Below are 27,576 nucleotides of genomic sequence, written 5' to 3'. Positions count from 1 at the left end.
GCTCCGGTTTCCTCCCCCAGTCCAAAGACATGTAGGTCAGGTGACTCGGCCGTACTAAATTGTCCCTAGGCGTGAACGTGTGTGTGTGTGCGTGGGGGCCCTGTGTGATGGCCTGGCAGCCTGTCCAGGGTGTCTCCCCGCCTGCTGCCCAATGACTACTGGGATAGGCTCCAGCATCCCCGCGACTCTGAGAGCAGGATAAGCAGTTCGGATAACGGATGGATGGATATGGCTATATACACTGATGAGCCAAAACATTATGACCACTCATAGGTGAACCGAATAACATTGATCATCTCCTAAGCGAACAATCAGTTCTCGTTGTCAACGTGTTGGATGCAGGAGAAATAGGCAGGAGCAAAGACCTGAGCGACTGTGACAAGGGCCCGATTGTTCTGGCCAGACGACTGGGCCAGACTGTTCTGGCCAGACGACTGGGTCAGAGCATCTCTGAAGCAGCAAGGCTTGTGGGGTGCTCCCGGTCAGCAGTGGCGAGCACTTACCGACAGCGGTCTGAGGAGGGACAAACCACAAACCAGGACAGGGTGTTGGGCGCCCAAGGCTCATTGATGCATGAGGCCAACGAAGGCTATCTTGTCTGGTCCGAACCAACAGAAGGTCTACTGTGGCACGAGCCACTGAAAAGTTTAATGACAGCTAGGGGAGGAATGTGTCACAACACACAGTGCATCACACCCTGCTGCGTATGAGGCTGCACCGCTGCAGACCGGTCAAAGTGCCCGTGATGACCCCGGTCCACCATCGAAAGCGCCTACAATGGGCACCCGAGTGTCAGAACTGGACCTTGGAGCAGTAGAAGAAGGTTGCCTGTCCCGATAAGTCCCATTTTCTTTTAGATCACGTGGACGGCCGTGTACGTGTGCGCCATTTACCCGAGGAAGTGATGGCATCAGGATGCACTGTGGGAAGACGACGAGCAGATGGAGGGAGCGTGATGCTCTGGGCAACGTTCTGCTGGGAAACCCTGGGTCCGGCCATTCGTGTGGACATCCATTTGACACGTGCCACCTACGTACACATTGCTGCAGACCAGGTACACCCCTTCAGGGTAACGGTATTCCCGGCGGGCAGTGGCCTCTTGCAGCAGGATGATGCGCCCTGCCACACTGCACACCTTGCTCGGGAATGGTTTGAGGAACATGATGGAAGTGTTCAAGGTGTTGCCCTGGCCTCCAAATTCTCCAGATCTGAGTCCAACTGAGCATCTATGGGACGTGCTGGACCGACAAGTCCGATCCAGGGCGGCTCCACCACGCAACTTTTTCTTTTTTCTTTTTTTCTTTTGAGATACTTTATTGATCCCTGTGGGGAAATTACACTGCATTTAACCCATCCTAGCTGTGTAGCTAGGAGCAGTGGGCAGCCGCTGTACAGCACCGGGGACCGACTCCGGTTCTTCTTTCCATTGACTCGGTCAGGGACACAGATAGGAGTACTAACCCTAACACGCGTGTCTTTTTTGATGGGAGGGGAAACCGGAGCACCCGGAGAAAGCCCACCGCAGACATGGGGAGAACATGCAAACTCCACAAAGAGGACGACCTGGGATGACCCCCAAGGTTGGACGACCCTGGGGTTCGAACCCAGGACCTTCTTACTGTGAGGCGACAGCGCTAACCACTGCGCCACCGTGCCTCCTTACAGAACTTGAAGGATCTGCTGCTAACGTTTTGGTGCCAGATACCACAGGACACATTCAGAGGTCTTGTACAGTCCAAGCCTCAGCGGGTCGGGGCTGTTTTGGTGGCACATGGAGGACCCAACAGCATATTAGGCAGGTGGTCATAATGTTTTGGCTCATCGCTGCATACTTGGCTAACCTCTTTCTACAACCCCCTGAAGGAGCACAGCATGTGCCACCATAAATCTGCCGTGTCCTCGCACGTTATCGGTTCAGTGCTAAGGAAATGACCATGGGGCCAAGGTGGGACAGGAACTGCTATAGACGAGAGACAGGACCTCCAGAGCCACCTTGTTTATACGTAGACAAACTTTAAACAAACGCCACATTCCAGACTTATTTCCACCCTTTCCTGGAAAAGCGGGTTACAAAACACACTGGGCAAAATGTGTGCCCAAACAAGCTCAGTAAGTGCTGACCTGGCCGCCCCGCAGTTTTATGTTCTTCATGGCCAAACGGAGTCTAGAGAACATGTCATGTGGTTTACGGAGCCACGCTGTCTGACCTGTCAACTTAAAATACTACACAAGTATTCTCATAGTAAATGTATTTCTTCTTCTTTTTCTTTTTTTTTCCTCCCCCATTTTCTCCCCAATTGTATCCGGCCAATTACCCCACTCTTCCAAGCTGTCCCGGTCGCTGCTCCACCCCCCCCGGATCTGGGGAGGGCTGCAGACTACCAATCAGAATCAGAATCAGAAAATGTATTTATCCCTGAGAGGAAATTGAGTATCAGAGGAGACCACATGTCTCCTCCAATACATGTGGAGTCACCAGCTGCTTCTTTTCACCTGACAGTGAGAAGTTTCGTCAGGGGGACGTAGTTTGTGGGAGGATCACACTATTCCCCCCTACCCCCCCAAACAGGTGTCCCCGACCGACCAGAGGAGGCGCTAGTACAGCGATCAGGACACATACCCACATCCGGCTTCCCACCCGCAGACACGGCCAATTGTGCCCGTAGGGATGCCTGACCAAGCCGGCGGTAACACGGGGATTCGAACCAGCGATCCCTGTGTTGGTAGGCAACAGAATAGACCGCCACGCCACCCGGACGCCCCGTAGTAGATATAGTCCGTGTGTTTTGTATGCAATTGCTTTGTAATCCTGTTAAATCAACAACAACAACAACAAAAAACTACCTTAGTCTGGTGTTTGGAGACTGCCCCAAATGCGTTGTCGCTGATGTTCTCTTTGCCCGGCATCCCTGGATGAGAAAAGCAACAAACAAACAAAAAATGACCATGTATTTCTTACGATAAATACGACAATACCACCTTACAGCCAAAATGAGATAATCAATTTAAGCTCAAATTTATTCAAATAAAACAGAATTCTCATGTTATTGCTCTGATCACGAACAGTTTCGATTTGTGTGTCGATAAAGCAGAAGATTAGAGCCGCCATCTTCTGACCTCCAGCGGCAGAATCTGGAACTGCTTCACAGCAATACCGGGGAGACAAAGTTGATGGGTTTTGAAATTGTTTTATTTTTTTTTACGTTCAAACAATTTCATTCAAATATCCTGTTTTATTGTAGTACCAGTGGCGGCTGATGCAAAAAACATTTTTTTGGGGGGGGGGGCACAATGTACCTTGGCGCAGCACACCTGGCAGCCGCTTTAATGTCCACACAGTCACAGAGCTATTAAGAAGGACAACGTAGCCTAGAGATTCTATCAGGGTTCGTAGACGGTGGGTGATTGACAGCCGAGACGAGGTGTGGTGGTGGGTGTAAACATGATTGACAGCCACGACAATTAGATCACATTAGATCAAAAAACATTCAAACAATATGAATGTTTTGGGGCGGGGGATTTTTTCCCCTCTTTTTCTCCCCAGTTGTACCCGACTCAGTTACCCCACTCTTCCAAACCGTCCCCGTCGCTGCTTCACCCCCCAGCCGCTTCTTTTCACCTGACAGTGAGGAGTTTCACCAGAGGGATCACGCCATTTCCCCCTCCCCCCTGAACAGGCGCCCTGGCCGACCAGAGGAGGCGCTAGTGCAGCGACCAGGACACATACCCACATCCAGCTTCCCACCCGCAGACACGGCCAATTGTGTCTGTAGAGACGCCCGACCAAGCCGGAGGTAACACGGGGATTCGAACCGGCGTTTTCCGTGTTGGTAGGCAACGGAACAGACCGCTACGCTACCCGGACGCCCATATTTAACATGTTTAAGTACATTTTCATCTCTCGATATTTGAAGGGGGCGGCACCCCAGCGCCCTGTACTGGCCAGCCGCCGCTGGACCATTATCATGAAGACAATGTGGTTTATCTCCATATTTTTTTTTAACTGTGTTCTGTAAGTTTTACTTGAGTGCTCTGAAAGGTGCCCACAAATAAAATGCATTATTATTATTATTATAAAAATGTTTCCTTTTAACTGTCAGTGAGACATACCCAGGTTTTGTTATCGAGTCGTTCGGTTCTGCTGTTTTGTTTTTTTTCTTTTTTTGCTCGAGCGAGGAGTTGCTCTCCCTCCGGTAATCCAAACTGAACAGTCCGGCCTAATTGAATAGCATGCCCATTTGATTTATGATGCCGTTCCCCGTGTTTACAACCCAAACACTCCTATGGAAATCTCTGCCCCGCAATGACTCGTCAGTAGAGGCAACGAAATTACATGTCAAACGACTGGAGAGGGGAAAAAAAGCACTTTTTTTTAATTCAACATGACAGCCCCAAAGAGGGCCGGTTTGTTTTTTTGTTTGTTTGTTTTTTTCTCAGTGTCTGGAGTGAAGTTTGTCCTGAACCCTCCGGGATAAACAGCATAATCAGCCAGGCCTGCTCAGTCACGATGATATCTGCAGGGAAATACATGGCTATTCATCCATCCATCTGTCCAGCCATCCGTCCATCCATTATCTGAGCCTCTTATCCTGCTCTCAGGGTCGCGAGGACGCTGGAGCCTAACCCACGAGTCATTGGGCAGCAGGCGGGGAGACATCCTGGACAGGCTGCCAGGCCGTCCCAGGGCCGACACACACATTCACAAGTAGGGACAATTTAGTACGGCTGATTCACCTGACCTACATGTCTTTGGACTGTGGGAGGAAACCGGAGCCCCTGGAGGAAACCCACACAGACACGGGGAGAAGATGCAAACTCCACACAGAGGACGACCCCCAAGGCTGGACTACCCCGGGGCTCAAACCCAGGACCTTCTTGCTGTGAGGCGACCGTGCTAACCACTGTGCCACCGTGCCGCCCCTTGACATTCAGATGCCGCTAAAATAAAGAGCAAAACCACGAAACGCAGCCAAGGCGCAACACAAACTGCATCGGACACCGTTCTAGTGGTTGTACATCTGGAAATAAAAATATCAGTAGTACATTCCTCACGTTTCTGGCCATTCTATTCAATTCAATTCAATTTATTGTCATTAAACACAATGTGGCTTTACCAAACAGTGCAAGGAAGACACAGACAAACACAGCAAACACATATTTAAGAATCGGCCCAGTGCTCCATCTGATCAAGCACATTATCTCTCTGTCAGTTACTACGTATATTAAAATAAAGTGTCCTTCATTGTGTCACAGATTTCGACATCTTTAGCATTTCTATGTATTTTGGCGTTCTTCCCAAGCTACCGTGAGGAGTGGGAAGAAGAGATGGACCTAGAGATGGTTTGCTACTTGAAGGAAAGGACGTCAGTATTTAACTTATTCATTTACCCCTTCTCCCAATTGTATTTGGCCAATTACTATATTTTCCGAGCCTTCCCGGTCGCTGCTCCACCCCCTCTGCTGATCCGGGGAGGGCTGCAGACTACCACATGCCTCCTCCCATACATGTGAAGTCATCAGCTGCTTCTTTTCACCTGACAGTGAGGGGTTTCTCCAGGGGGACATAGCGCATGGGAGGATCACACTATTCCCCCTCCCCCCCAAACAGGTGCCCTGACTGACCAGAGGAGTCGCTAGTGCAGCGACCAGGACACATACCCACATTCGGCTTCCCACCCGCAGACACGGCCATTGTGTATGTAGGGACGCCCACTCAAGACGGAGGTAACACGGGGATTTGAACGGGCGATCTCCATGTTGGTAGGCAACGGAATAGACCGCCACGCCACCCGGAAACCTCTGGTGAATACATGTCTAGCATCACTGACTCAACACAATTCGGCTGATTTTAAGCATCGAGTGGAATTAACTTTTGAACAACTGGGCTGCTGGTCTGGCAGTTTTCCCACAGACAAGCCTTGACTGGAAGGTTGTACCCACACCAGAACAACTGTGATCAGAAACGAGTCCGACTTGGACAACAGCGTTAGCATGGAGTATTTGGCACATAAAAAGGAGCAGTACTGGCATACTGTCATCATCACTATACGTACTACATACGCATGTCTGTGGCATATTCTCACAACAGGACTCAAAACAGAAATAACATGCACATCACTCACATCTGTCGACCGACCCTCTGCAAGATGTTGGAAGCAAACCTCATCTGAAATGTATTCTATCAGGGCGGCTGCCGGCAGCCCGTGGCCCAGTATGATTTCCTTACTACAAGCAGTGGTTGACGCCGTGCTGTTCATCATTTTTATGGCGAGTCACATTGAGCAAAGTGCTCTGTTCGAACAAAGCATGGTCACCATGGAGCGAACTCCCCATGCTGAAGCCCTACGCAGCCATGTTAGCTTTTTGCTCAATGGCAACAAGTTTTGGGGTTTTTTTGCACAGTGTTTTTATAAAAATCCTATAATGATTATATCGGATTTGCACTGATGTATTCTGCACTGAACTATTTTTTCCATGCGTTCAACAGAATCAGTTGCAACCCTGGAGTCTGAGGAACGCTTAAACTATGAGGAAAAGGGGCATCCAGGTGGCATACTGGTCTGTTCCATTGCCCTACAGACACAATTGGCTGTGTCTGCAGGTGGGAGGCCGGATGTGGGTATGTGTCCTGGTCGCCGCACTAGTGCCTCCTCTGGTCGGTTGGGACACCTGTTCAGAGGGGAGCAGGAACTGGGGAGAATAGTGTGATCCTCCCACGTGCTACGTCCCCCTGGCGAAACTCCTCACTGTCAGGTGAGAAGAAGCAGCTGGTGACTCCACATGTAGCGGAGGAGGCATGTGGTAGGCTGCAGCCCTCCCCGGATTGGCAGAGGGAGGGAGGGGGGGGGGGGGGGGGGGCAGTGACCGGGACGGCTCGGAAGAGTGGGGTAATTGGCCAAATACAATTGGGGAGAAAAAAAAAAAACTGTGAAGAAAGTTGCAATGACCATTTTTCGACAAAAATGGTGCAAATCCAACTCGTACAGATGCTGAATGAGAAACGGTCGACAGAGATGCAGATGCAGTAATTTAAGTTTACTTACTATCACTGTTGGGGCCACTTTCCATCACACCATATGGTGGTGCAAGCAGTCCGGCCATGCACTGACGATATTTCTAAAAAAAAAAAAATCAAAGAGATGCAAGAAATAATCAACATAATTGTCAAAAACACAATTTCAGTGAGTTTGTACAACTGCAAGACAAGAAATATGAACATCCGCTGTAATTTAAATCCTCGTACACGTTGGCTCTTGCCGAGTCAACAAGGCTGTGCAGTCATGGAGGAGGGGGTAAATCCACAGCCAACACTCACTGCCAACAGTCGGTAGGAATACTGAATCCTCAGACTGCTGCCTGGTTCCCGTCTCGCTTCCTTAATCTCACCCTTCAAACACGGTTCGGATGAATGGGACAAGGAGGAAGCGCACACATCCACCGTCTCATCTGGAGCAAACGTTAAACATTTGTTTTGTCCTCCACCACGGAAACGCTTGTGGAAGAAAACTGGCAAAATGAAGCGTGCTCCTCATAACTTGGCTCCTGTGAGCTTGGTTTACTGTAGGTATGTTTTTTTTTTTACTTTATAGTTTTTGAATTATAGTCAATACAACATACACAATCCCCATTTGTCCCTCCCCACCCACACCACGGCCCTCCAAATATAGAAGACCAAAACAAGAAAAAAAAAATAGTACTAGAAAACAAAACAAAAAAGCAGACAGAATACAAATAATAATAATAATAATACATTTTATTTGTGGGTGCCTTTCAGAGCACTCAAGGACACCTTCCAGAACACAGTAAAAAACCAGCAGCACTGTATCAGACAGCATAAAGTCAAAACAAAGCAGGGTAGACAATAAAAAGTTAACACAACAGATAAATATAAAATCATCATCTGCACAAAACTCAGTGAGGCGTGGATCAGACTGAATATGCCAGTTTGAAAAGGTGCGTTTTGAGATGGGAAGTGAAGGTTGAAAGAGAGTCAGTGTTGTGAATGTCTTGTGGGGGAGAGTTATATAGGCGGGGGGCAGAATGACTGAAGGCTCTAGACCCCATGGTAGTCCAGCTCTAGACCCCATGGTTGTCAAGGTGGGAGGCAGGATGACTGAAGGCTCTAGACCCCATGGAAGTCAAGCGGGCCGATGGTGTAGTGAGTTGGAGAGCAGAAGAGGATGTGAGAGTGCGGGAGGGCGTGTGGCTATGAAGGAGTTCAGAAAGATATGAAGGAGCTAGGTTATTAAGGGACTTAAAGGTGAGGAGCAGTATCTTGAAGTCAATACGGTATTTAACAGGGAGCCAGTGGAGTTGCTGAAGAACAGGAGTGATGTGATCTATGGAAGGAGATCTGGTACTGATACGGGCAGCTGAATTCTGGACCAACTGAAGTTCATGAAGACACTTGAGGGGAAGACCCAAGAGGATAGAATTGCAGTAGTCAATACAGGATGTAACCAGGGTGTGAGTGAGTATGGCGGTGCTTTTAGGTGTAAGTGACGGGCGAAGACGATTAATATTGGGTAGGTGGAAGTATGTTAGCTTCAAAAGATAAAAGTGCTGTCTCCGGGCCAAGAGTGAGGCAAACGCTACGGCATTCGCCTGAGGACCAGTAACTCCGTACTCTAGGGGGAGGGACACTAAAAATGGGGATAATGGGGTTGGGCGCTATTATCTCCCTGCATATATGAGAAAATGCCTCAAAAATCTGCTCCCAGAAACTGTTCAGCGATTGGCATGCCCAGAACATGTGACCTGTAGTAGCCGGACTATGCTGGCATCTCGGGCACCCCGGACTGACATTAGGGTATATTTTAGCAAGTCTCTCATCCAAATAGCTGAATATTTTTTTATCTGAGTTGGGACATTACGGTACTGGGATATTTGTGCCAAGGAGCCATTCACTGTATTTTGAGTAACAAAGATCTAAGTGGCTTGTCTTAAAAGACCAATGTCTGTATCTAACGCCCCTTACCCATGGGCAAGTGGTGTTTATGGGTAAGGGGTTTGGATGGGGGTGGGAGGACCTAAACTCTTGTTTAAGTTTCTGAACACGAGCTTCACTTGGAGTGGTTTTGGACTGTTGAGCGGAAAGTACGATTCAAACTCTCTGTCCTTGGCAACTCGTAAATGTTACCGAAGACAGAGTTTATTGGCTTCGATCAAGGATAAAGGAAGATATTACTCTTTTCTGACGCACTGCAGCAAAACTGAGACATGAAAAAGGCATACCTGATGCATCTTTATGTAGTTTATTCAATATTTGGTGGGCTTTTTTTGTTTTGTTTATTAAACTATCCTGAGTGCTCCTTTATTGCGGAATTGAAATTGTGCAATGTACGCTCTGCCACCTATCTGAAGCATGTGAGGGACCCTTCCTCGGCCCGGAGCTGTGGCCGAAGAGGAAACACCGAGGGCAGTCTGACAGGACGCAGAAGCCGGGCAGGCTAAGCTAACTGCTAGCCCATGCAGACCGGTGATTCCGATAACACCGAGGGCGGTCTGGCAGTGACCTCACCTAGTGTTGACTGTGTTTTTAGTGTCGTCGTGTGGAATGCGGGGAGGTGTGTCGAGGGTGTCTGGCTGGGAGACCCGGCGTTGAATTGCTGGGGGAGCCTGGTCTGCAGCGTCCGATGGGCTCAGGGACCACGGCCCTGCCTGGAGCTCTGCCCGAGGAGGAAACACAGAGGGCAGTCTACAGGATGCAGAAGCCGGGCAGGCTAAGCTAACTGCTAGCCCATGCAGACCGGCAGTTCCAATATCAGAGGGCGGTCTGGCAGCGGCCTTGCTTAGTTGACTGTTTTTAGTGTCATCGTGTGGAGTGCGGGGAGGTGTGTCGAGGGTGTCGGGCTGGGAGAGCTGGCGTTGGGGCGGTCTGACAGGACGCGGAAGCGGGATAGGCTAAGCTAACTGCTAGCCCATGCAGACCGGCAGTTCCGACAGTCATTCTGGCTGGCGTTCGCTCTCTTGGACAGTGGAATTTTTTTTGTTTTGTTGATATGTTGGATAAATGTGTTGTAGTTTTTTAGTTTTTGTAGGTTTTTTTTGTAGTTTGGATATATATACGTGTGTTCTTGTAGGTTTTACATATGTGTTTTTGTCTTTGTGTTGCACTGCTGTGGGCTGGAGGAAACGATATTTCATTTCATTTCATGTACTTGTGTACATGAAGTGGAAATGAAATGACAAATAGATGTCCCCGATTCCTGATTCCCATGCTCGTCTGGAGGCCTCGGTGGTATTTCCCTTTGCGGCAGGAGGAGCCGCCGAGATGAGCACAAAGGAAACAGACCATGGCAAAGGAACTGTAAGTGGCGGACACTGTCACTGTGCCTCTGAGCATTACAGCTGTTATGCAATGAACGTTGTGCGGCACCCATGTGCTCATGTAAATGTCATGTTTGTGCTCGTGACACTGGTGCGTAATTAGGTCAAATCAGCTATGTCGTCTCAGTGAGCAATGGCTTCAGCCTCGCGGCATCAGCCTTGCACGGCACAACAGGCTTAATGAGAAAACCGAGCTCATCTCTGCCTCTCCGAATAAGCAAGACTTTGTTTCACCGTAAAAAAAATCCATCTTTTTTCAGGGTGTCCGGGTAGCGTAGTGGTCTATTCCGTTGCCTACCAATACGGGGCTCACCGGTTCGAATCCCCGTGTTACCTCCAGCTTGGTCAGGCGTCCCAACAGACACAATTGGTCGCGTCTGCGGGTGGGAAGTCGGATGTGGGTATGTGTCCTGGTCGCTGCACTAGCGCCTCCTCCGGTCAGTCGGGGTGCCTGTTCAGGAGGGGAGGGGGAACGGGGGGGAATAGCGTGATCCTCCCACGCACTACGTCCCCCTGGCGAAACTCCTCACAGTCAGGTGAAAAGAAGCGGCGACTCCACATGTATGGGAGGAGGCATGTGGTAGTCTGCAGCCCTCCGGGGATTGGCGGAGGGGGTGGAGCAGCGACCGGAACGGCTCGGAAGAGTGGGGGTGATTGGCCAAGTACAATTGGGGAGAAAAGGGGGGGGGGGGGGTCAGGAGGGAAAAAATCTAAATTTTTCCTCATTTAAATGGAAAAAAATGACATTTCGATATGCAGATCAAGAATAATATAGGTAAATCATGCAAACCAAAATCTGGTTCAAAATCCGCTTGTAGTAAAAGATAAGCAAGTACTAGTCACATTCCAGCGAATAGTGATTTTTAATCAATAACAAAGCTGGCCACTTAAGACACAAGCCAAACTAGCTTGTGTGTCCTCTGGTCAGGAGAGACTCGGTGAAAGCTTGATCTCTGGGGTAATTTGTCCATAGATGGCACTGTGTTCTCAGAGGTCATGTTTTAAATTCAATTCTACCCTCTGAAGTCAGTTAATCACTTTATAAATCCCCATAGAGGCACGCAGCTCCCCCCTGCCCCGCCCCCCCCCCCCCAATTAAGGAGCCATTTAAAATCGTCTCCGTGACCTCAGTTTTTAAAAGCATTTCCCCTAATCTGCTGCAAAACACAAATTGACTTGGCACTGTCTAAACAACATGGATAAATAGCAACGATCCCACCCACCCTGCAGCTGCCTTCTGAGGACGGAGAGTCCACACAAGAGACTTCCCAGACCACCGAAGGAGCCACGCCGCTTTCGTTCTCGTTTTACTTTTTGTCATTTTAGCTACTTTTTTTGGGGGGGGAGGGTGGATTTCCCACCCCTTTTTCTCCCCAATTGTACCCGGCCAATTACCCCACTCTTCCAAACTGTCCCGGTCGCTGCTCAAACCCCCTCTGCCGATCCTGGGAGGGCTGCAGACTACCACACGCCTCCTCCGATACATGTGGAGTCACCAGCCGCTTCTTTTCACCTGACAGTGAGGAGTTTCGCCAGGGGGACGTAGCGCGTGGGAGGCTCATGCTATTCCACCCCAGTTCCCCCTCCCCCCTGAACTGGCGCCCCGACCGACCGGTGGAGGCACTAGTGCAGCGACCAGGACACATACCCACATCCGGCTTCCCACCCGCAGACACGGCCAATTGTGTCTGTAGGGACGCCCGACCAAGCCGGAGGCAACACGGGGATTCAAACCGCCGATCCCCATGTCGGTAGGCAACAGAACAGACCGCTACGCTACCAAGACGCCCTGCAGCTGCCTTTTCAGGGTGGAGGGTCCTTGGAAGAGATTTCACAAACCACTGAAGGAGCCATGCTGCTTTTGTTCTCGTTTTAGCTTCGTATTCAACAGAAACTAGTGCATATTGGCGCAACGGATATCAGGCCTGCAGAGTCACTTCCACACTCCCATCACTTTTAATTGACATCTGGGAGTATGAGGAGCACTTAAACCAGACAACAAATGAACATACACAGGAGATGCCTCCAACACTAAATGGCCCTTTTAAGCCGCTAAAGCCACGGTCCCTCAGAGACGACCCGCAGCAGCAGCAGCAGCAGCAGACAGGGTGGAGATGTTGGTTCGGGAGAGGGATTATGACTATTGACAGGTGTGTGAAAAGCACTCCGTTTTTATTTTGTTAGCAATGACGTCCCTCCCCCTTTTGTGACCCCCCACGGCTCACGTTGCTTCTAAGATGCTTGCTTAGGGAGAAACGTCAATAAGATCTTTATCTGGCTCTGCTCCATCTGTGACGGAGTAGGTTAGAAAATACTGAGCATGCTGGTTGGAAAGGTTGGAAAATAGTTTGTTCGGTTAATTTCACGTCTGAGCAGTGAGGCTGTACCGTGGGGTTGTGCGACTGGAAAATACACCCCTTCCACATGCGGTGGATGTTCATCCCGGTTTTTCTTACTGCTTGCACCACTTCAGTGCCTTTGGAGCAGATGTTCACATTTTATTTACGAAATGACGACAAGCAGATCCAAAGCAGTTGACTCTGTCTTTTCAGGTAGCGTGGCGGTCTATTCCGTTGCCTACCGACACGGGGATCGCCGGTTCGAATCCTTGTGTTACCTCTGACTTGGTCAGGCGTCCCCCTACAGACACAATTGGCTGTGTCTGCAGGTGGGAAGCCGTATGTGTCCTGGTCGATGCACTAGCGCCTCCTTTGGTCGGTCGGGGGTACCTGTTCGGGGGGGGGGGGGGTAGCATGATCCTCCCACGCGCTACGTCCCCCTGGCGAAACTCCTCACCGTCAGGGGAAATGGCAGGAGGCATGTGGTAGTCTGCAGCCCTCCCCGGATCGGCAGAGGGGGTGGCACAGCGACCAGGGCGGCTCGGACGAGTGGGGTAATTGGCCAAGTACAAATGGGGAGAAAAGGGGAGAGGGGGGGGTCCAAAAATAAATAAATAAAATAAAATGTCGACTCACCTCCTGAATCATCTTATCCAGTAAAAACAGGGGAACTACTAGAGTAACTTAATAATACACCAGCAGACACACGTAATAGATGGCTGATATGCCGACTGAATGCTTAACTTGAAGAACTACAGACCACGTTCGTAACAAGTGAAAATCGACAGAGGCCCCACGGCGCACTGGTAGGGCCGCTCAGCTAAAATGAAGAACTCTGCCACAAGGAACCCGCCTGGCTTAGGTAAAAGTGGAAATGCACTGCCCGGTGTGAAAGACAAGGCAGCTATAAGTAACTAATTCAAATGCGGGAGCTCTATCTCCTCTGCCTGTTGAAGGGTGATAAAATACAGCCAATCTGCAGCTTAGAGTCACTGCATTTTTTTTGGGGGGGGGGGGTTCCCCTTTTTCTCCCCAGTTGTACCCGGCCAATTACCCCACTCTTCCAAGCCATGCCGGTCGCTGCTCCACCCCTTCTGCCGATTGAGCCGGGGAGGACTGCAGACTACCACACGCCTCCTGCCATACATGTGGAGTCGTCAGCCGCCCTTTTTCACCTGACAGTGAGGAGTTTCGCCAGGGGGACGTAGCGCGTGGGAGGATCACGCTATTCTCCCCAGTTCCCCTTCGCCCCCAAACAGGCGCCCTGACCGACCGCAGGAGGCGCTAGTGCGGCGACCAGAACACATACCCACATCCGGCTTCCCACCCGCAGACACGGCCAACTGCGTCTGTAGAGACGCCCGACCAAGCCGGAGGTAACACGGGGAATCGAACCGGTGATCCTCATGCTGGCAGGCGACGGAATAGACCACCACACCACCTGGATGCCCCCCCATTGCATGCTTTCTCTGTTGAGCAGCTCACTTGCATGCTCCAGGCCACCGATGAACAGTATCCCCTGAATGAGTGAGCGAGTGCATGATGTGACTTTCCCAGAGTCGGCCCACGCTGCTGCAGGAAGACGATCTGGCTCAGATGTGGTTGTCATGCTCAAACAAGACGCACACGGAAATGATTTACAACCACCCAGATTGTAACTAAGACTACACAATAAAACAAGGTCTGCTGTAGTATATGTGTGTCTATTTGACAACGGGATGCTGTTACCGCGGCATCACCAATAGTTTCCCACTTTGCAGCTATAGCATTAGGAAAGAAGCTCTGAGCATCCCATGACGTCCTGGACTAACCCCCAAGGACCGTGAGGCAGACGGCTGAACCTCACAATCTCTCGCAAGCTATTACTCGGCATGTCTTAGAAGCAGGTTTACTCTTATGTCAAAAGTCATAAACCCCAAAGAATCAATATCTTATCCAGATTCAGGAAACAGGCAGGCGACATCTCTGCAGACCCACCACACCCCAGTCACAACCTGTTCCACCTCCTCCCCTCTGGTAGGCGCTACTGAGCACTGTACCCCAAAACAACCACATATAAACAGCTTCTTTCCGCGGGCTGTCATTCAAATGAACGCTTAACACTGTCAACCAAATCCAACCATTCTGTATATGCTGTACTGTACATGTTGTATATGCTGTACTGTACATGTTGTATATGCTGTACTGTAAATGTTGTATAGACTGTACTGTACATGTTGTATATACTGTACTGTACATGTTGTATATGCTGTACTGTACATGTTGTATAGACTGTACTGTACATGTTGTATATACTGTACTGTACATGTTGTATAGACTGTACTGTACATGTTGTATATGCTGTACTGTACATGTTGTATATACTGTACTGTACATGTTGTATACGCTGTACTGTACATGTTGTATAGACCGTACTGTACATGTTGTATATGCTGTACTGTACATGTTGTATATACTGTACTGTACATGTTGTATAGACTGTACTGTACATGTTGTATATGCTGTACTGTACATGTTGTATAGACTGTACTGTACATGTTGTATATGCTGTACTGTACATGTTGTATATAATGTACTGTACATGTTGTATATGCTGTACTGTACATGTTGTATAGACTGTACTGTACATGTTGTATAGACTGTACTGTACATGTTTTATATACTGTACATGTTGTATATACTGTACTGTACTTGTTGTAAATACTGTACTGTACATGTTGTATAGACTGTACTGCACATGTTTTATATACTGTACATGTTGTATAGACTGTACTGTAAATGTTTTATATACTGTACTGTACATGTTGTATATACTGTACTGTACATGTTGTACATATACTGGTACGCTCTGTCATGTCCATCTACCTGTCATGTATGCAAGTAACCTGCTAACATCTAGTATTTCAGCATCTCTGATACATTCTCCGCACCACTGCACCTTATCACCTCTTATGTCACCTGTGTAAGTCAGTCCTTGTGTATACATCTGAAGATTGTTGTTGTTACTCCATGTTAAGTACACTGAGAGCCACGAAACCGGAGTCAAATTCCATGTATGTGCAAACCTACATGGTCAATAAACAGGATTCTGGGGCGTCCGGGTAGCATAGCGGTCTATTCCGTTGCCTACCAACACGGGGATCGCCGGTTCGAATCCCCGTGTTACTTGGCTTGGTTGGACGTCCCTACAGACACAATTGGCTGTGTCTGCAGGTGGGAGGCTGGATGTGGGTATGTGTCCTGGTCGCCGCACTAGCGCCTCCGCTGGTTGGTCGGGGCGCCTGTTCAGGGGGGAGGGGGAACTGGGGAGAATAGCGTGATCCTCCCACGTGCTACGTCCCCCTGGTGAAACTCCTCACTGTCAGGTGAAAAGAAGCGGCTGGCGACTCCACATGTATCAGACGAGCCATGTGGTAGTCTGCAGCCCTCCCCGGATCAGCAGAGGGGGTGGAGCAATGACCGGCAGTGGCGCCATAAGTGGGTATAATGTTATGAAGAGTCTAAGGGTGCCAGACTAGAGGGGGCGCCACAACGGTGCTAAAAAAAAATGTTTTCATTAATTTATTTCTAGTTAATCCCCTTATTCCACCCAATTACCCAATGGCATATGGCCAGATCTTGTTGAAGACCTCTCTGATTTGCGATCCACGGGAAGGAGAGATCCACAGGAAAGAGCCCACAGGTTCAATCTGGGCTATGGTGGTGTCTCATTCCTTTTTGTTAAGAGCATTTTATATGTAAATTTGTCAAACTAAGAAGATGGGTCCCTTATTGGAGAAGCTGTTGATGAGGGGATTGCTGGGCAAGCTGGTAGCATGGGATGAAGGCAGAGGAAGGGGTTTAATGTTTAGAGAAGTCAGCAAAATAATAACATAATTATCTGATTAATTAAATAAACAAAGGGCGCTCAGTCATATTCTTTATAGGGGCGCAAAATCCCTGGCGGCACCCCCGGCGACCGGGACGGCTCGGAAGAGTGGGGTAATTGGCCAAGTACAACTGGGGAGAAAAGGGGGGGGGGGATTAAAAAGAAAATAAATATGATTCTGATCTTAACCAAAGGGCCACAGCCCCAACACGGGACATCTTCCCCATCTCAAGACAAAGCGGGGACAACAGGACGGAAAAATGCACGCATTAAGTGTCTTGCTAATCCTCGTCAGAAACATGATTTCACAACCGGATAGACCCAAAAGCGACGGCCGTGTCAGGCCGCTTGCTGTGCCTGACTTGAGTCGGTAAAACTAATCGCATCCGGCACCATGCAGCCTCTCATATTAGCAGATTATGTTGTGATGTGTCGCTCCAAGCAGATTTGCTTTGAGGAGGTGTGAGGCGTTGAGGACACGCTCAGAACGGGAATTCTCCACTTTGGCGACTCGATAGAGACGAAAACACAGCCAATAAGCTTGAAATAAAAAAATAAATAAATTACACCACACCTTAATTCTAAAGCATTTGTGATTGTTTTTCTTTTTTTACACTGAAGTCTCACGTGGTTTTGAACCCGAGAGTAATTCGACTGAACTACATCTTATAGACATCAACAAAATGTATAACATGAGGAGAGGGAGGAGACACGTGTCATATATACTACAGGCTCAAACCAGCTGGTTTAACCAGCAGCTGCTCTGGACAACATTAAATAAAGGACAGCGTGCCATGTCCATAGGTGTATATGGACCTCGGGGGTCACCCCAGGGTACTAAGAGTCCATCCATCCATCCGTTATCCAAGCCGCTTATCCCAACCGGGGTTGCCGGGATGCTGGAGCCTATCCCAGCAGTCATTGGGCGGCAGGCGGGGAGGCACCGTGAACAGGCCAAGCACAATTGGGGAGAAAAAAGGGAGTTGGGGTTAGTACTCCTGTCTGTGCCCCTGACCGAGGCATGGCAAGACGAACTGGAGTCGGTCCCCGGGTGCTGCATGGCAGCTGCCCACTGCTGCTAGCTACACAGCTAGCATGGGTTAAATGCAGAGGGGACTTTCCCCACGGGGATTAATAAAGTATATCAAAATAAAATAAAAAATATATATATATATAAAAAAAGAAGTCATATTTGACGACCTACAACCATGGCTTGTCGGGGGGAAAAAGCCAAGTATACACACCTCTCTATGTGATGCACATGTTCGCTACAGCATCCCTCAGAAATCCTCGCCTGGTCTGTGTCACTATAAAGGATAACAGGGATTACAACGGACTTGTATCACTGTGCCTGCTGGTCAGGCTCCTCTTCAGTCCTCCATGCCTGGGCACATCCTGTATTCTGAGCATCCTCCTGCATGAATGCACACTTGTATGTTGAGCGAGTCTCCCCCGGATTACGTAACATGCGTGCCGCAAACCGGCCCGTTTCTGAGACGCTCTCAAGTTATTCTGGAACCCTTTCGGGAACGGGCACACTTCCAGCCTCCTGAGAAAACAATCGGGGGAAGTCCCTCCCTCGACTTACGGTCGACTCCTGTATTTTTAGATGGTGCCCCCAAAACGGAGGGGAGGAGGAATTTGCACACGGGATGAAAACTTCACTTCCAGGTCGTGCGGCTGTATGTTCGTTTTCAGCAGAGGTGGTGTTAGTTATCAGACATTCTCACAACTCGTACTTTGCTCAGCATCCTCTACTGTGCGACCGCCCACCGAGAGAAAAAGAAAACGAATCAGCACTGCATTGTTAATAAGTTTGACAGAGCAAAGCTTACCTAAGGATGCTGCAAGGGTTCCATGTATCCCGTTATTCTCGTCAATGGCTGCAAAGTCCCTCACACCCTCCAAATTCCCGGTGTTAACAAACACTCCCGACGCCTGGGTACAAAGCTCTAAGAGTCCCGGTGTGACAAACTGGTCGTGGTTAAACTTCCAGTGTGGACCAGCGCCTCAGTTCACCAAACCTCCATGTCCCAGAGAGTGATGAGAGCAGACTGACTTAGGCCGAGAGTCCAGACTGCAACAGCCTCGCAGACAGGCAGCCGGCAACTGACTTCCTATGAGCAGCAGTTGCTAGGTGATCGTGATCACTCTACTCCAGCCTCTCTCTCTCTCTCTCTCTCTTGCTTCCTCTCTTTCTGTCACTCTCTCTCCCTCTCTCTCTGTCACTCCCCCTCTCTCTCTGTCACTCTCTCTCCCTCTCTCTCTCTGTCGCTCTCCCTCTCTCTCTGTCGCTCTGTTTCTCTTTCTGTCGCTCTCTCTCTTGCTCTCCCTCTGTGTGTGTGTGTGTCTCTCTCTCTCTCTCTATGGCTCTCTCTCTTTCTGTCTCTCTCTCTCTGACACTCTCTCTCTCTCTGTGTCTCTCTCTCTCTCTCTCTGACACTCTCTCTCCCTCTCTATCTCTCTGTCTCTCTCTCTCTGTCTCTCTCTCTCTCCCTCTCTCTGTCTCTCTCTCTTTCTGTCACTCTCCCTCTCTCTCCCTCTGTGTGTGTGTCTCTCTCTATGGCTCTCTCTCTCTATCTCTCTCTTTCTGTCTCTCTCTCTCTCTCTCTCTCTGTCTCTCTCTCTCTTTCTGTCTCTCTCTCTCTGACACTCTCTCCCTCTCTATCTCTCTGTGTCTATCTCTCTTTCTGTCTCTCTCTCCGTTTCTCTCTCTTTCTGTCTCTCTCTCTCCCTCTCTCTGTCTCTCTCTCTCTCCCTCTCTCTGTCTCTCTCTCTTTCTGTCACTCTCTCTCTCCCTCTGTGTGTCTCTCTCTCTCTCTATGGCCCTCTCTCTCTATCTCTCTCTTTCTGTCGCTCCCTCGCTCCCTCTCTCTCTATATCTCTCTCTGTCTCTCTCTGTGGTCATAGCTACACTGCACACAGCACAGACACAATAGCTGCAGACTACTGGGATGGTCATTTTCTACGTGGGACTGTAATCCATCTGTCAAATTAGGTGTGAAGCACAACCATCATAAATAGCAAAATAAATCATACAAACTTCTGTGCACTGTCCATTAACTTCTGAAAATGTCTGAAAGTCTGTGCTCAATGTACTGTAAATTGTGGGCTCAAAATTGATCATCAAAAAAAAAAAAAGTTAACCTAAAAATTTTTTTTCAAACACACTGTATTTGTGGTATACAAGGATACCCCTGCAGCATTCATTTAAAGACATGATTTGTAAGCCTTGCTCGTTGCTCATTAGGTTCCAACCTTAAGGCCCAGAGCGTACGTTCAGTATCCACCCCCCCCCCCCATCACTATCAGTGAGTTCCTCTGCAAGGCCAGGGGGTGGACTGTGCTTTATCTTTGACCTTGTCACTGATCAAAGCTAGGGAGCTTCATCTGAACTGGCTGGGCCTCTATAACCTGCAAACTATATAACCTGCAAAACTATATCACCCGTAAACTATATAACCTGCAAACTATATAACCTGCAAAACTATATAACCTCGGGTCCGCGGTGGTGTAGCGGTCTAAGCATCGGCTTTGTGTCGATGCAGTTGCCCACTGGGGACTGGGGTTCGCGCCCCGGTCTCGTCAAATCCGACTATGGCCAGACTCGATGAAGCAGCAATAATTGGCAACGCTGTCTTCGGGAGGGGGGTGGAGTCGGCTTGTGTTCATCACGTGAATACATCTCTGTGTGTGTCGGAAAAAACAGTGGTTCGGCCTGGAGTCGCCTTGTCACGAAAGTGGGGAGGCGGTGTCCTTCCAGACTGCCGGCCAGAGAGATGCAGATGGCAAACGCATGCAGTACGAGGGCGGGTGTTTGAATTAAAATAAGGATCGATTGGCCACTAAATTGGGAGAAAAAAGGGAAAAATCAGAAATAAATTTATATAAAAAAAAAAACTATATAACCAACAAACTATATCACCTACAAGCTATATAACCTGCAAGCTATATAACCTGAAAACTATATAACCTGCAAGCTATATAACCTGCAAACTATATAACCTGCAAACTATCCATGTGCAAACTATATAACCTGCAAGCTATATAACCTGCAAACTATATCACCTACAAGCTATATAACCTGCAAACTATATCACCTACAAGCTATATAACCTGCAAAACGATATAACCTACAAGCTATATAACCTGCAAAACTATATAACCTGCAAAACTATATATGTAACCTGCAAGCTATATAACTTGCTAGCTATATAACCTGCAAGCTATACAACCTGCAAACTATATAACCTGCAAGCTATACAACCGTAAACTATATAACCTGCAAGCTATATAACCTGCAAACTATATAACCTGCAAGCTATATAACCTGCAAAACTATATAACCTGCAAGCTATATAACCTGAAAACTATATAACCTTCAAGCTATATAACCTGCAAACTATCCATGTGCAAACTATATAACCTGCAAACTATATAACTTGCAAGCTATATAACCTGCAAACTATATAACCTGCAAGCTATACAACCTGCAAGCTATACAACCTGCAAGCTATACAACCTGCAAGCTATATAACCTGCAAGCTATATAACCTGCAAACTATATAACCTGAAAGCTATATAACCTGCAAACTATATAACCTGCAAACTATATCACCTACAAGCTATATAACCTGCAAACTATATAACCTGCAAAACTATATAACCTACAAGCTATATAACCTGCAACTATATAACCTGCAAACTATATATGTAACCTGCAAGCTATATAACCTGCAAACTATATAACTTGCAAGCTATATAACCTGCAAACTATATAACCTGCAAGCTATACAACCTGCAAACTATATAACCTGCAAGCTATATAACCTGCAAACTATATAACCTGCAAGCTATATAACCTGCAAACTATACAACCTGCAAGCTATATAAACTGCAAGATATATAACCTGAAAACTATATAACCTGCAAGCTATATAACCTGCAAACTATATAACCTGCAACCTTGTCACGTGCACTGCAGAGCTGCTACAGTGTTGGTTCATACACATCTGCAACCTGGTCATCGGTGGTGATGGGTGGTCTAGAACAAAGTATGTGGGGAGATTAACGACTTGTGACCTAATGATAATGTGCATGGTCCCTGTGGTAGGAGTCCATCACGAATGAATTTTTTATTTTCCTGCCCAATTGCACTTGGCCAATTAATAATAATAATACATTTTATTTGTGGGCGCCTTTCAGAGCACTCAAGGACACCTTACAGAACACAGTTAAAAAAAAAAAAAAAAACCAGCAGCACTGTATCAGACAGCATAAAATCAAAACAAAGCAGGGTAGACAATAAAAAGTTAACACAACAGATAAGTATAAAATCATCATCTGCACAAAACTCAGTGAAGAGCGGATCAGACTGAATATGCCAGTTTGAAAGGTGCGTTTTGAGATGGGATGTGAAGGTTGAAAGAGAGTCAGTGTTGTGAATGTCTTGTGGAAGAGAGTTATATAGGCGGGGGGCAGAATGACTTAAGGCTCTAGACCCCATGGTAGTCAAGCGGGCCGATGGTGTACTGAGTTGGAGAGCAGAAGAGGATCTGAGGGTGCAGGAGGGCGTGTGGATATGAAGGAGTTCGGAAAGATATGAAGGAGCTAGGTTATTAAGGGCTTTAAAGGTGAGGAGCAGTATCTTGAAGTCAATACGGTTAATTAGCAAGTCAATTACCCCACTCTCCGAGCTGTCCCGGTCGCTGCTCCACCCCCTCTGCCGATCCGGAGAGGGCTGCAGACTACCACATGCCTCCTCCTCCCATACATGTGGAGTCGCCAGCCGCTTCTCTTCACCTGACAGTGAGGAGTTTCGCCAGGGGGACGTAGTGCGTGGGAGGATCACGCTATTCCCCCTCCCCCCCAAACAGGCACCCCGACCGACCAGAGGAAGCGCCAGTGCAGTGACCAGGACACACACCCACATCCGGCTTCCCACCCACAGATACGGCCAATTGTGTCTGTAGGGACACTCGACCAAGGCGGAGGTAACACGGGGATTCGAACCGGCACTCCCCGTGTTGGTAGGCAACGGAATAGACCACTACGCTACCCGGACGCCATTCATCACTAATGAATTTTAAGTGAATTGTGAGCGCATTTGCTGGAGACTTTGTGTAATATTGCCAAAATTGCATGATGGGTGAACTCTCACAAATAGAGCAGCAAAACCATTAACATATAACATCTGTCGACTGTCGGACGCGTCTATTCAGAAGTGCCTTATCGTGCTGTAAGTGCACATATTGTTTTGCAGGTCAAGAAAAAAAAGAAATTGAGACAGGATATGCATGAGAGCAACCTACTTTTCATCCATACTGAGAAATACAAGGACATAGATGAGGACTAGAAAACATACTCCTCAGCTGGGAGCTGCACATGCAGCTCCACTGAAAGGCTGGGCCGCTGGGGAGGAGCGTGGAGCAGGTGCAGATGTCTGTGCTGCTAACTCACCATGAAAAACCACTTACATGAAAGCGCTTACATGAAAGCCAGTTAGCCGACCAGTACAACACGGCGTCTTTGTCCAGCTAACAAAACAGCATGATTGGCCGAATGCTGAAGAAATTTGGCAAACACTGAAAAAGAGAAAAGTTATCATCATTAACTTTGATATCCATCATAGGTTTGAAAAATAAACCTCAGCGTCCGGGTGGCGGAGTGGTCTATTTCGTTGCCTACCAACACGGGGATTGTGTTTGAGTGTTTGAACCCTCGTGTTACCTCCGGCTTGGTCAGGCATCTCTACAGACACAATTGGCCGTGTCTGTGGGTGGGAAGCCGGATGTGTGTATGTGTCCTGGTCGCTGCACTAGCGCCTCCTCTGGCCAGTCAGGGCACCTGTTCGAGGGGGAGGGGGAACTGGGGGGAATAGCATGATCCTCCCACGTGCTACGTCCTCCCGGTGAAACTCCTCACTGTCAGGTGAAAAGAAGCGGCTGGTGACTCCACATGTATGGGAGGAGGCATGTGGTAGTCTGCAGCCCTCCCCGGATCAGCAGAGGGGGGTGGAGCAGCGACCGGGACGGCTCGGAAGAGTGGGGTAAATGGCCAGATACAATTGGGGAGAAAAAGGGGGAAAAGATCCATCCATCCATTATCCAAACCGCTTATCCTGCTCTCAGGGTCGCAGGGATGCTGGAGCCTATCCCAGGCGCCATTGGGCAGCAGGCAGGGGGACACCCTGGACAGGCCACCAGGTTATCACACAGGGCCATACATACACACACACACACACACACACACACACACACACACACACACACACACACACACACACACATAACTAGGGACAATTTAGTATGGCCGATTCACCTGACCTACATGTCTTTGGACTATGGGAGGAAACCGGAGCCCCCAGAGGAAACCCACACAGACACGGGGAGAACATGCAAACTCCACACAGAGGACGACCCGGGACGACCCTTAAGGTTGGACTACCCCGGGGCTCGAACCCAGGACCCTCTTGCTATGAGGCCACTGCGCTAAGCACTGCGCCACCATGCTGCCGGGGGGGGGGGGGGACCACAAAAGAAAAATAAATCCATTGTTGCTTTGGTTTGTGAGAATACATGACTGACTTCCAGCTTAAAAGTGAAATAAAACAGTACTTGGATTTCTTTCTGATTCATTGATCCGGTCACATGTAGTCCCCCTCTCCCCGTGAGTCACCTGAAGACTTTAATAAATCTCTGCAAACCGTTGTCGTCCAAGCAACTTCAAATGTAAAACGCCGGTCTAGTTGAGAAGAAGGCACCACGGCTCACTGCGCCTCACTGGTCAGCACACTGCGGAGTTTGAGTCTTCATTAATACGGTTTCTAGTTGCCGGACTGGAAATCACAGCCCGGGCTTTCGGTGACGATAACAACTCTGCGTGTGGAGATAAGGAAATAAACAGAAGTGTTGCTGATACAGATCTCCCCGCTCTTCCCTTGTGTATATCCGCTTGAACACTGGGAGCTGGGAGGGACCCCCATCTCGGCTTGTGGCTCATCATTTGGAGGCTGACCCCACAAAGGCTCCACATGCCCTACGCTACCCCCCCCCCCACACACACACACACCCTCTCAGACCCCGGAGGGCCACGCTGTGTCTCTGCCACTTCCTGTTCCATCAGTTCCTGCTACTGTCTGCCTCGTAGGCTGCCTCCGCAGACATATCTCACAGAGGGGCCGACTGCAACCCCACCCCCACCCCCCCATCCCGTGCCTGCTTTCAGCTCCCTGCCCAACAGGGATGCCTCCAGCACAAACATTCCCCGAGAACACACGCAACCGTCATCATCCCTAACAAGGGCGCGTTCCCCAGCACGCGGGGCGCACGCAGGCGTAAAAGCAGTGGACTGATGCTACACAATGAGACGATGTACGACATCACAAAACATCGTTAACACAAATGAGAATCTGTGTGTACTGACCACGGCTCTGTTAAACAAGTGCAAGTCTGCCTTTTCCCCAGCAAATGAGGTCTATTTCTGACATGTGCCACACCGCTTTAAAAGCCACGACGGCGGGAGTCGGACCGGCCATTGTCAGCACGGAGAACAGATGGGGAAACAAACCCGCACGCATCCACTCTGCAAACAATAAAGCCAACGGCTGATTCTGTGCAGTAACTTTATGCCAGACACGGCAAACCTGGGTGAGACGAGGAGGAGAGAACTTCGCCTTCCATAGCCTAAATTATTGAAGAAGAAGAAAGGGCAGGCTTTTAGGAAAATGCATATGCTACTCGAAAACCACAAACGTGCAAAAACAAATAAAATAAAAAAAACGCACTTACACATATGCACATCCTTCAAGTTTGCTGGCTAGCCTTTGTGATGTACTGAGGTGAAAGAGCAAAAGCCTGGAGGGGAAATGTATAGTGAATAATTAACAAAGCGGCCATGAATAAAAAACTAGGCCCATTGGTTCGTTCAGGCAGTGCCGTGTTCGATTTGGAAGCATTTTGCGGGAGTGCCTGGCCCCCGCAGCGCTCCACAGGGGGACAGATCTGTGCAGCAGGAGGAGGAGGAGGAGGAGGTGTGGATGTCTACTAAAGGGCCTCCTTTGCCTGGAAACGGGCATAGGAGGCTCCTTTTACCTCCGCAGGCTGTTTCTCAACATCACCGCTACATCACTATTTTTCTTCCAACATCTGCGGCGCTAATCAATGCGGTCAATCTAGTATTCTTTAATAAACAGTTAGCGTGACATTTTGGGGAGGGGGGGACACTGGGTTTGTGTCTTTTTCCCGCTCCTTTTTCTCCCAGATCACCCTGCTCTCTAAGCCGTCCCGGTCGCTGCGCCAACACCTCCGTCGATCCGGGGAGGGCTGCAGACTACCACATGCCTCCTCCCATACATGTGGAGTCACCAGCCGCTTCTTCTCACCTGACAGTGAGGAGTTTCACCAGGGGGACGTAGCGCGTGGGAGGATCACGCTATTCCCCCCTCTTCCCCCTCCCCCCTGAACAGGTGACCCAACTGACAAGAGGAGGCGCTAGTACAGCGACCAGGACACATACCCACATCCAGCTTCCCACCCGCAGACACGACCAATTGTGTCTGTAGGGACGCCCGACCAAGCCGGAGGTAACACGGGGATTCAAACCAGAGATCCCCATATTGATAGGCAACAGAATAGACCACTATGCCACCAGGACGCCCCGGGGTTTGTGTCTTTTTTTTGGGGGGGGGGGGACTGATTTCAATGGTATTTGTTGTTACCTCAGGAAAGAAATCTGTGATTTACCATCCATCCATCCATCCATCCATCCACTATCCAAACCGCTTATCCTGCTCAGGGTCTGTGGATGCTGGAGCCTATCCCAGCAGTCATTGGGCAGCAGGCGGGGAGACACCCTGAACAGGGCACTAGTCCATCACAGGGCCAACACACACACACACACACACACACACCTAGAGACAATTTAATACGGCCTATTCACCTGACCTACATGTCTTTGGACTGTGGGAGGAAACCGGAGAACCCGGAGGAAACCCGGCAGACACGGGGAGAACATGCAAACTCCACACAGAGGACGACCCGGGACGACCCCCAAGGTTGGACTACCCCAGGGCTCGAACCCTGGGCCTTCTTGCTGTGAGGCGACCGTGCTAACCACTGCACCACCATGCCGCCCATACACGCATACATACATACATGTACCATACATACATGTACCATACATGTTTGCGAAATATGCTGGACACGTGTAAATCACGTACTCTGCATTTATTTATAGTTTCTATACATTTGTATAATTTTGAGACAAATCTGATTTCACAAGCGTCACATCGGGCACAAAACATCTGAAACCCTGAAGTCGCCAGTAACTGGATACTACAACAGGGATCTTTCTGCATTGCAGCAATGCTAACAAAAACAAATCTGCACTACTGACACGCAGAACATTCCTTTAAAAATGCTGCAGGCGTTGCATTGTACTACATATTTTGGTGTGACAATACGTGAGGAGCCGGGTCTAATGGTGGCCTGTCAACGAGCTGATACTGTGAATTCTGCCCTGACGGCCCTTCGGTCACAGTTTGTGTGACTTGTGCGACACGGCTTACTCAGCAGCTCTGACAACAAAAGCACAATAGATTGATGTAAAAGGCTGCCATGGCTGCTGGCAGAAGCACAGCCCCGACTGCTCTGTGAATGAAGCCGCACCGGCCGCAAATAATGGTGAACATTCTGGTTAAGGACGTGTCCGTGAACCTAGCCTGAGTGCACCACGAAGCTGAGGGATAAAGTCTAGTAAGAAATATTAACACGTGGGCGGAGACAGATATGCGAGTATCCCCTGCAGGATTCTTGTTGAACACTGAACAAGTGCTCTGAGTAAATTTGCACATGATAGAGAGATATGATCGATCCCCCAATACTGTCCGTAACAAAACAATGACTTGCTTTGCAGCATTTTGCTTAAGAGTTTACTTGTGCATCTGCACACAAATAAAGCAACAGCTTCTCTTGTAGTAAAAATTGCATCCGCATCCGTTATATGCCTTTTTTTTTGTGTTTGTTTCTGGAATTGAAATTA

The 27,576-nt window shown here is 48.8% G+C and overlaps 1 protein-coding gene across 4 annotated transcripts in view; it reads right to left on the bottom strand.

The window, feature by feature from the left end:
* Window positions 1-27,576, bottom strand: part of rapgef4a (Rap guanine nucleotide exchange factor 4a) — a 69,513-nt gene that overhangs the window by 26,479 nt on the left and 15,458 nt on the right. For 2 of the 4 annotated variants that reach the window (XM_056289929.1, XM_056289931.1), the window contains 2 exons: window positions 7,044-7,116; window positions 2,845-2,909 (listed from right to left, as the gene is read on the bottom strand). In XM_056289929.1, the coding sequence (XP_056145904.1) occupies window positions 2,845-2,909; window positions 7,044-7,116 (138 nt within the window). Of the gene's footprint in view, window positions 1-2,844; window positions 2,910-7,043; window positions 7,117-18,371; window positions 18,548-23,026; window positions 23,059-27,576 lie in introns of those variants that run through there. The other 2 variants (XM_056289932.1, XM_056289930.1) reach the window with 2 other exon arrangements.

This window comes from Lampris incognitus, chromosome 11 (genome assembly GCF_029633865.1).
Source record: "Lampris incognitus isolate fLamInc1 chromosome 11, fLamInc1.hap2, whole genome shotgun sequence".
Classification (NCBI taxonomy): domain Eukaryota; kingdom Metazoa; phylum Chordata; class Actinopteri; order Lampriformes; family Lampridae; genus Lampris; species Lampris incognitus.
Note: the sequence above shows the minus strand (reverse complement) of the source record. Positions and strands in the feature narration are given on the sequence as shown.